Raw genomic sequence first — 10977 nt, 5'->3', positions numbered from 1 at the left:
GCTTTGAGGAACAGAGCAATAGCATGAACTTTCAGTATCGACACAAACTTCAGCACCTCGAAATACTAGTTGGAGGTCTTTTTGTTTGATTTTATGTTTTAAGTGAGTTACATGCAGATCTACTTGTCTGTTCAGAGGAGCCAGGATGAAAATAGCTTATCAGTGTTTCATCAGTATTGGTTAGAAACATGTGAGGTGACGTTGAATGACTAAAAGAGCTTATATTCATATTTTTGTTGAATATTAATGAAGGGCAGTTGGTACCATCTCATAAATTAATATGTCTGGAATACATTGTTTCAAACGCCACCTTTTGTTTAGTGATGGAGAGTATCTAAATACACATATAACTGAAATTTTGGATTTAATATTTTACATATCTTGTGCTTCACTTGATATATCCTACCAAATACTTCGCTACAGTAAGTAGCGAAGTATTAGGTAGGATAAAATAAATACAAGGAAATGTATTTATTTAGCTACATTTATCAGTGAAACTACTTTTGATTGATATAAAACTTATTTTAAATACAAATCAAATATTCCCCTTGTAAAGTTTGATGTATTCTTGTAAATTAATAATAAGAAGAATCTTTATATAGAGAACACTTTGCTGTTAAATAAAAAGGTCGTCATAAAATCATAAGAATTTAAATGACAGATAAAAGCACTGCATGGTGTTAGAAAAGGTAAAATATATTGTTGAAAGACATAACAGATCTCAGGAAAATCAGAAATCAGGGGAGACTCTCCTATAAACATATGCTTTCAGAAAAGAACTTAAAAAGATCAGCCTTCCTGATTTTTGGGCAGATTATTTCCGTTTTAGATCACGGGCTATAAACACTCTGTCCTCTTTAGTTTCTATTTGAGCACCGCAAACAGACAAAGAATTCTGCCAGAGGATTTCAAAGTGCATACTGGTGCATACAGTGCTCAAAGCTTTGAAATAAAATTTGGAGAAGCCAATAAAGGGCCTCAAAACTAATCAGTAAAAGTGGAAATCTATCCTAATTCATACTGGGAGCCAATGTAAAGAGTTTAAAGTGATCAGTTGCAAGGTTATTGTTTTTGTTAGCCTCAACTAAATAAAATGACGTCTCACTCAGTGCATCCGTAAGATTATTTCAATAAACAAGTAGACATAACAGTACGCTATAAATGTGGACATTTCTTTGGTACATCTGGCTGATAAAAATTTTTCTTAGTGTAAAAGTCTTCATGCAAGTTATAGGACAATTTGATTATATTTTAACATTTTATCAGAGCAGACACTGCAGCTGAAAAGTTAAACTTCTCGACTATATTCAAATATACTCTTGGGGGTTCATCCTCAGAGGCCTTTTATGAGTTTATATGTTGTTATTTTAATGTGAAAGGCAGCTCAACCATCATAATTTCAAGTTATTCCCAACCTGCACAAAACAGTTTTCCTGTCAGATTCCAAACTTTAGTGAGAAATGCATTTATAATAGGCATTATATATAACAAAGTATAAATGTATTCATTAATTACACATCATTCCAGTGGGCACACCTGTCAGCTACTGTGCCTTCACACATGATTGTACTGATACAAACTCTTCTCAGACACGAATGTTGCTCTAATAATTGGGCCAATGTTCGTTTTGCAAGGATGTCCTGCTGTTACACAAGATTTGGGCAGTGATACTTGCTGCGTAGTGACCGCAAGTCACTTCTGCACGTCAGTTTTGTATTTTCACAGTCATCTACGGCAAAATAGCAGAAGTGAACAAAGATGTTGAAATTTTGGTTCACTTCAAGACAGATCATGTTCTGGTCCGTTTACCGTAGCTCAGGCGGTCTGTCTTCCCGTTACAACCCATGGTCCGGATATCCGGTGGCCCTTTCACTTAGAGGAGCAACTGTAATTAAACAAACAAAATAACAGTGTTAAAATCAGTCAAACATAGAAATCACTTTTAATAATATGTTTTAATTGTGGCTAAAATGATGACACAAGTTTGACTACTTTCGATTGAATATTTCGCTCTTTAGGGACCATTTTTGTCTTTGGTTGAGAATCATAAGAAGGTTTCAAGCAAGATCTGGATAATATGGATAAAAGATTTTAAGTATGTTACACTGCAAACGTAAAGATATAAAGAAATGCACTCTGAAAGACCTACAGCTCAAATTTTTCAGCATAAGCAATTTCTTAGTATCTCAAAGTCCCTTAATGACTCAACTGAGGTCAAGGAATGTTCTCCAAACTGGGAGTTACACGAACTTTTTTTTTTGACTCTAGTCATAAGTCAATTCGTGAGATAGAACAAGATTATGAAATATGTGAAAAACTTTTACAAACTCAAGTATTAAAGATCCTATAAAATGGAAGAAACGACTCAGCTGCCAGTGTTTAAATTCAAACCGGAATCAAAGTGGACTCCTGGTTCTGCAATCAGCAACTGGATAAAAATTAAAAAAAAATTAGAAACAGCTGTGAGAGAGTCGCTGGGTTCAAAATGATCGCCAAATCTTGATCTGTTTAGTAAAGTCTTGATCTGTCTGTTAAGTGATGTAAGAAGTTGAAGGAAAAACAAAAAACATACATAAAAAAATATGTAAATAGGACAAAAAAGAAGAGCCAGAATAGAACTTGGAACTTCTCCACCGCTTATAGCAGCAAAACAAATCTGTGTTTCTAAAACAGAAACTAAGCGAGTGCTCACAGTAAGTTTCTGTTTTAGACACAAATGCAGAGGAACAAACTGATTCATGAAATGATGAAAACTTTCAAAACGGTCAAATACGGATTATTAGTTAAAGGGTAACTACATTCCACTTATCGTGAACAAATCCCATTAAAAAGATCGATAACAATGAAATGATCACACTAACAAGTGATGTCTGTGTCGTCAAAGCTTCCATGCAGCTCCACTGTTGTCCAAAAACGACTCAGATGTGTCCTACATGCACCATCCTGCTGCCATTAATCTGCAGCACAAAATACTCCCCTATACACATGTGCAATTCACTAAAAACTACAGCTGCTGTTTTGGGTATTTACTGGGCCATGTGAGTAAAAAATAAAAATACACACACTACGATTCAAATGTTTGGACTCACCCAGACAATTTCATGTTTTCTGTGAAAATTCACACTTTCATTCATGTGTTAACATAATTGTACAAGGGTTTTCTAATCATCAATTAGCCTTTCAACACCATTAGCTAACACAATGTAGCATTAGAACACATTAGTGATGGTTGCTGGAAATGTTCCTCTGTATCCCTATGGAGATATTCCATTAAAAATCAGCCGTTTCCAGCTAGAATAGTTATTTAGCACATTAACAATGTCTAGACTGGATTTCTGATTCATTTAATGCTAACTTCATTGAAAAAAACTGCATCTCTTTCAAAAATAAAGACATTTCTAAATGACCCCAAACTTTTGAACAGTAGTGTATCTATTTGCTGATTTTAAAGCATTACAACTTCAATAGAAACCAGCAACTTTGTGTCTAAACTCAGCAATTACTCCAGAAACATGTCAAGAGACGAGCTAAAGGCGTTCTGGGTTTAAGATGCATTGATAAACTATGACAACAGTAGTTGTTTTTTTTGACCACAAATTTTAACTGAATTGCCAGAAAATAACCATTACCTTGGTATCAGTGTGATGTGCTGTTTTGTATTTTGTAACTGAATGACAAAGTTGATCCGGATTGTGATACGAAGCAACTGCCATAGCGACGTTTTCTCTGTTAAACCAACAACAGCAGAATATAGTTGTTGTAATAAGTACCATATTAATGCTGAAAATAACGGCTATCCACTGTTGATCATGCTGCTGATGTTTGATTATTCATTTTTGTCAATAAAATGCCAGAAAACAGTAAAAAATACCCATTAGAAACTATTTTGATAATCAAATAGATAGATGAGTAATTTGAACTGAATTGAATTTGAATATTTTTTGTTTTCTTTACTCTTCTATGACAGTAAACTAAAATATGTTTGAGTTATGGACAAAATAGGACATTTAAGGGCGTCTTCTTGGGGTCTGAGAAACACTGATTGACAGTTTTCACTTTTTCAGAACATTTTATTGAGCAAACAACCTTTTGATTTTTCAAAAAATAATCAACAGAATAATCAACAATTAAAAAAAATATTGTTAGCAGCAGTCCCACACAGATAAAGACGTCATAAAATAGAATTTTGTCTGATCAACCACCCAGAATCTAAAAATATTACATTTATCTATCATTTGCAAAAAAAAAGGAAAAGGCCCAAATCATCATATTAGAGAAGCTAGAAACAGCACATATTTGTCAGTTTTTGCTTAAACGTAACTAAAATGCTCATTACTAATTACTAATCGTTGCAGTTTTTATCTGATCATGTGTCATATGTTTCCAAATTACCTTCTCTGTGTGAGATGCAACAAAACCCTCATTATAGGGACTGCACCCGACATTGTGAGACAGTTTTTCCGGAATATATGTTGTGATTTTTAAAAAATAGAGGAATTACACCCGATGACTTGGATAGATGAAATAATTTGAGAATGCCTGGGGTGATGCTTTCAGGGCTCAGAGTGCCTCTGCTTAGGAAATAATTAATAAATAAAAAGCTGTTTGGAGCCTTTCTCATGTGGTGCAACACCGGAAAAGGCATCCAAAATATTTTCTGCTTTGGATAGCCTTCAGCTCTGGCTTGGCACTAATCATACAGAACTTTGTGGTGCTGATTTAAATGGTCAAACAAATTAGTTGTGTTTCCTCATGTGGTGACAACAGCTCCAAGACAGGGTAACTCTTTTCTTTCTGGAGCTGAAATATTTCATTACAAAAGACTTTCTTTTTGCAACAAATTCTTCCATTTTTAGCGTTTCTCCCTTGTCCCGAGTGCATTTTGCTGTACACATGTGAAGCCAGCATGGTAATAAATGCAGTGACTTGGTAACAGAGTAAACAAAACAACAACAAACAAACCTTGGATTGGAGTAAATCATGTTGGATCAGATTAGTTGTGGAAAATGAGAACCGTGTAAACAAAAAAAAGTTGCAAAATTGATGTTTGATATCACAAAGCCCTACCTTTTCAGTGTTTAAGATGTTAATTTACATCTCCGGCCTTCTACAGGTTGTGTTTTTATTATATAAAATAGTAAAACACTGTGTGCAGTCGGCCGGGACGCTGTAAAAACAAACAAGCTGGAAAACTTGAACCGAAGTCAGATTAAACTATTAGAAGTGTTAAATTACACCAGCTTGTGTGTTCAGCATTTTGTCTCCTTTCATTCTTTTGGGAAAAACAATCTGTTACAACAACGTAAGTAAAGCGCTTTGAGGAACAAACAACTGCTAGCAGCATATTAGCATGACTCAGAAGTGCAAAAAAAAATTCTCCCATTTCACAAGAACTGGTACAGAGAGGACGGTGGGAAGACAGGTGTGTGTGTGTGTGTGTGTGTGCGAGTGTGTGTGTGTGTTTGTGTTGCTCTATCAGAGGAGTTTTTAGGAGACCAGTTGGAGGGGCTGTGATGCAACAAGGAGTTTACGGACAGACACTGCCCATTGACGGTAAAATGCGGAAAGGGGGCCGGACTAAACTCTGAAGAAAGGAGGTCATCCTGTGTGGGAATTTCCCTCTCGCCTGTCAGCATGTGAGCCAGGAGCAGGGATCGACTGTGTGGGGCTCCAATAGGAAACAAGGGGTCATCGAAGAAAGAATGCCTAGAATGTTTCAGTGAGTTTGTGCCAACGCTGACAGTGACGACAACAGCCACAACAATGGAGCACCTTTCTGAAACACTACTCTGTTCCTGTGGTTGTTTTAAGTAGATTTTTTAAAAATATCTGTCAGAAATGATGAATGTTATTTGCACTGTTTTGCCGCCAGTCAGGCCTGCGAGCCAAAGCCACAGCTACACACAGCTATTGTCATGCACATGGAGGATAACAATGTCTTATTTAAATGTGGGTGTAGCATTCTTCAAGTGGTCATGTGTTGGAAAAGGGAGGATATTGCACAACTGTTAAAAGCTAAACTGTTCATCACCGAGTGTGTCGAAATATCCAAAATGTCATCTCTTGCAGCACCAAACAGCATCGCACACTTTTCATGCTTCATTGAGAGAACATAGTGTGGCTTTTCATCGCCCAATATACTAAATGTGTCTTTTCTTGACTAACTAGCGGCGGTGTTTTTTTTTCTTTTTCTCTGCAGTTTGAAATGAGAGCTGGAAAACATTCCCCACCCTGAAATGTCATGGATCACCTACAAATCCCACCATGCTCCCTTCTCTTTATCTGCCCTGTCTGGGGTTTGCTTGCTTGTGACAGATACGCTTCTTATTGTGCACACAGCGAAATGCCGTCAGAGGGCTTGGTAAATTCCACTGCCAACCATTTGTCAACTTATCTACCATGTCTGCTGCAACCTACTCTGTCACTCCCATTTTCAACTTCTACATTATTTATTATTATTTTTTTTTTTTGCCGAATGTCTTCCACTTGAGAGTTAAACGAGGTTTGCTCAGGATTGTACATATCTCGCCTGCACTCACTCTCTGGGCTGTTGAAGCGTGACCTGAGCTAGTGTGAGGAGGTTAGTTGCTGATTAATTTCCATGCAACCTTGAACCCCTCTCTGGGCCAGTGGACCCAGCAGACTATTGACAGAGCCGTGTGCTAAAGATAAAACTATCATTTCTGTGCTGCCTGCAGTGTGACCAAGTCTTTTTTGGGTTTTTTTTTCTTTTTTTGCTGTCCTCAGCAGTATCGTTTCAGCATAACTTGGTTGGACGTATTTCAGGGTCTGAGGACTTTGTGTCAAATCATTAAGTAAACAGAGACACGAAAATGGCGCTGGCATAAAGCATGACCAAATAACAGTGAGGATAGCTTGTTTCTTGCTTTTTTTTAGCCAGGTATAAACATTAGATTTTTCAGGAATCATCCCACTTTTCTGTTGTATTTGATACACATGAAAAACACATACCAATCCTCATTTAATATTCTTCTTCTGACGAGGTTGTGTAACTGTGATAACCATTTTCTGCTTTGTGGAGACACCAAATGAGCAAATAAACATGAGAAATAGCGACAATGGTGATCCGTAGCCTCACTGGTGAAGACTGGGTTTATAAAATTCTTCATAAACGAACAGAATCCTGCAGTGTGCCGGTGTCTTTTTCAGTTTTAGCATGGATTAAAATATTACAAATTTGCCGTATTGTCAGGCCGGTTCCTTTTCTGCAATATGCTGCAATATAAAAACATGGTAATGCACAGTCTATCATGGGTGTGAATATTAGGCAAGCATAACGCCCCTGTCTGTCTGTCTGTCTGTGTCTGTCTGTCTGAGCCTTCAGCTGCTTCAAAAGGACAGAAAAGAAAAATTTACGAATGAAATTGTTTAAACAAAGTATAAATCTGTTTAATTCAATAAAATATCAAGTACAATTAAAGCATTTCACCTTTTAATATTAAATAATTAGACTTATTTCATTCATTGCCAATACTATTACAAAGAGTTGCATCATTTCACTGCAGCACAACTCTTCCCTTGACAACCACTGCTCCAGATACACAAAAATGTAGAAATTCACTCGCATGTATGTAAAACCTGCACAGAAATACTGCATAACACCAAAAAATTACATCTGAGAATAAAGCTACGGTGGCATGTGAAGAGTCGTGAATGATTGCGCAATCCATGCACCCACTACTTCAGTCCCATTCAAAGTGTCCTTGTAAACTGGTGGTCGCTGTCTTCACCTGTGAAGCGTACCGTGTTCAGCACAGTGGATCGGCTCCGGCTCTAAAGTCCATCAATGATTAGACAAGCAGCCCGGAGAGCCGTGCGGAGTCTCTGCTTTGTCTAACACTGTCCGGTGGCGGAGAGCAGGTTACGCAGGGTGGCCAGCTCTCTGGACAGCTGCTCAACGCGCTTTTGTAAACGATCGTTCTCCGCAGCCAGTTCCAGCACTTTATGTTGAGTCTCCAAGTTGCGCATTTTGGCTTTGTCCCTGCTCTTCCTCACGGCGAGGTTGTTCCTCTCCCGCCTCAGCCTGTACTCTTCACTGTCCTTGTCCAGGCGTTTCTTTGACTTTCCGCTGGACATTTTGCCGCCGTGAGACGGTGACCTGCCTTTACCTGACGGGGCAGGTGTGCCGGGCGGGCTGGAGCAGGTAGAGGACGCAGTGGAGATGTTTCCAAGACTGCCGCTGGTGGACTGGTAGTGGAGGTAGGACCTCATGTCAAAGCCAGACGACCCGTTCTCCATCTTTGCGTCTTCCTGACTGTCGTCTCTCTCGGCAGCAGCGGCGGCGGCTCTGTAGCGGCTCCCGAGTTCAGGGCTGAGCACACTATCCACCCGGGTCTCCTGCAGCTCGGTGTAACCCAGCGCGTAGGGCTCCCTGGGGTCCCTCAGGCTGTCGCACTGACTCGTCTCCAGCTCGTTCAGCAGCGAGTAGTTCTTGTAGCTGTGTAGAGCTGCACCTCTCTTGATCTTGTTCTCCGGCAGGAAATCTGAGTAAACGTCCCCCTGCTGCTGCGTCTGCGGCGCCAGTTGCGGACAGTGCAAAGCTGAATCCAGGTACACGCTGAAGTCTATCGCTCTCTCCCGCTCCTCAATGCCCAGCTCCGTCATCGAGTCTCCGAGCCTCCAGTATGAGCCGCCGCCGATGGGACTGATAATGCTGTCTCTGTTGTGGATAGCAAAGCTGCCCTCGTCGTAGAAACCGGCCACTTCCATGGATATCAACACCCGCCAATTGCAGGAGCATGGAGGGCTGAGATGAGACGCCCTGACTGGTTGGAGTTCAGCTGCCTCAGTTGTGAAATGTGTCGGAATGTGGTGAGTTTAAATCTCCTGTCACTGCCTGTGACAACACGCAGTAAAAAACTACTTTGAAGAGGCTGGGCTCATGGATTGGGAGGGATTGACAGGTCTTCCTGTCTCGGGGGGTTTTATGTGGAGCGGGGGGCGGGCTCTATCTGGGCAGGTGAGTGACGCGCAGCGCGCAGCCAACCGGACAACCTGTCCTGCTTCAGAGGACCTCTCAGGCGTTCAACTATCTGTGTTTGAACATCATAAAATTCCAACTTGATCAAACTGTTACATAATAATTATAGTCAGTTGTGGCTGCAGCACAGCGAGGGAAAATATACCCTCACTGATTTATCATTAAAATGAAAAGTGAAACAGCAGCCACTGCACCCACAGTGCCGTAAAACTAAATGTGGTGAATATTTTTAACCAGCAGCTTGTTGTTGACAACACGTTCGTTGACGCCCTCTGCAGTCACATCTCATTAACTCGACAATAATGGAAAAGTCCCACTCAGTGGCAACATGTTTACCATTTTCTAAGTTCGTGTGTAATCATCTCATTATTTTCAATAAAGCAGCCCTGCACATCTCCACACAGATGTTTCCCCAAAACGTCCACAGACTAGTTAGAACCAGTCTGTATGCTGGAGGACCTGTAACCCACAAGATGATGCATCTGCTCCAATACTGTGTAAGGGTCAGGGTGCAGTCAGTCTGGTTTATGTCTGAAACAAACTCAGGCCCAAACGCGGACACCGGGACTTGCATCAGGTCTTGGTGTCACATTGCTCAGACACATATATGTGCTCAAGAGGTCTAATGAGCCTAAATGCACACAGGATTCAGAACATGACTCTCAGCTCTTGTCACATTTTGTAATCTGAGCTGATTGATCTGGATTTATTGTGAGCTCGAGTCAGTTTTACTTTTACAGCCCAGTATCACAGATAACAAAATTGCTTTACAGCATACAGCACTCTGTTCATACACCCTCGATTCTGATAAGGAAAAACTCCCAGAAAACGCAACCAAAGAAATCCACAGTGTAAAATTACAGATAAGGTCTGACTGCCGCCTTGTGGTGAGCTGCGGGATTACAGCAAGAGTCCATATAAATGTCTGGGGCTGGTGAATCTCTCCAGAACTGTTTCACTAGTGTTTAGCCAAAAGCACTTTTCTATAACAAACCGTATCCTAATTTTCACAGAAATATGCATCTTTATCATATGGATCACCAGCACGTGCAAGGATCTCTGTTAAACTTTATCATGTGTCTTAATACACACACAAACTATACATGTTAGCTTTATTATATACACAAAAATAAACTAGGGCTAGGATAAGACCAATTCAGTTAAAGAATAAAGGTCTTAAAACTGAATTGTGACACAAGGTACATCTATAAGACGAGTCAGAATGATTTATCACCATTGTGTGACCTGCTACAGTTGGTGCAAATTTCCTAAGAAATGTGCATTTAATCAAAAATAGCTAAATCCCTTGGCTCATAGTGAACCTGGGACTTTTGACATCCCTGAAGGTCAGGGTTTGGGCATACATTTTAAATTACTAAGGTCCTTAAAGTAAAACTATCATAATGTAAAATATAGCAGCTTATTATTGTTTTAATGATCAATGATACCTTAACACTCAACTTGACAAACTGTTATATGGTTGTAGCATCATAGATGACACTGTGTAAGATGGTATGTTTTGTTTATACACAAGTGTACATCTGAAGATAACTAGCATTCAAATAAGGCTAACAAAATACAATATTTCCTGTAAAAATCTAGAATTGAAGTTTAAAGTGGCATAAAATGAAAAAAATGAATTACATAGTCAAATGCAAGTGTATTTTGAACAGCATCAGACCAAAGTATAACTATTCTGACAAACTTGTGTACAGTATTGTAGTGCTAAGTGTGTCTGCCATAGTATTGTATATTTTAATTGAGTCCAGTCTTGAGGCTTTTGTGTTTCACATTAGTATTTCTAATTTATGCTTCTTCATAAATAATATAAAGCTTATAAAATAAAGCAGGACAGTGCTTTTAGTATTAATTACTAGTGAAAAAAGTACCTATCCAAAGGTTTTAGGCAATATGGTGTTTCGACTTTTATCGGGAGAATCTCTAGCACTCCCAAAAGGGGTGTGAGGCAGCACCAA

The 10977-nt window shown here is 39.3% G+C and overlaps 1 protein-coding gene across 1 annotated transcript; it reads right to left on the bottom strand.

The window, feature by feature from the left end:
- Positions 1 to 7385: 7385 nt before the first annotated feature.
- Positions 7386 to 8922, bottom strand: cebpb (CCAAT enhancer binding protein beta). The gene has a single exon (XM_023275580.3). The coding sequence runs from the start codon at positions 8728 to 8730 to the stop codon at positions 7855 to 7857; it is 876 nt and encodes a 291-aa protein (XP_023131348.1). The 5' UTR covers positions 8731 to 8922; the 3' UTR covers positions 7386 to 7854.
- Positions 8923 to 10977: the final 2055 nt, after the last annotated feature.

The sequence above is a fragment of the Amphiprion ocellaris genome, chromosome 8 (assembly GCF_022539595.1).
Source record: "Amphiprion ocellaris isolate individual 3 ecotype Okinawa chromosome 8, ASM2253959v1, whole genome shotgun sequence".
In the NCBI taxonomy this organism is placed as follows: domain Eukaryota; kingdom Metazoa; phylum Chordata; class Actinopteri; family Pomacentridae; genus Amphiprion; species Amphiprion ocellaris.
The sequence above is the reverse complement of the archived record's forward strand: the minus strand, read 5'-3'. Positions and strand labels throughout refer to the sequence as shown.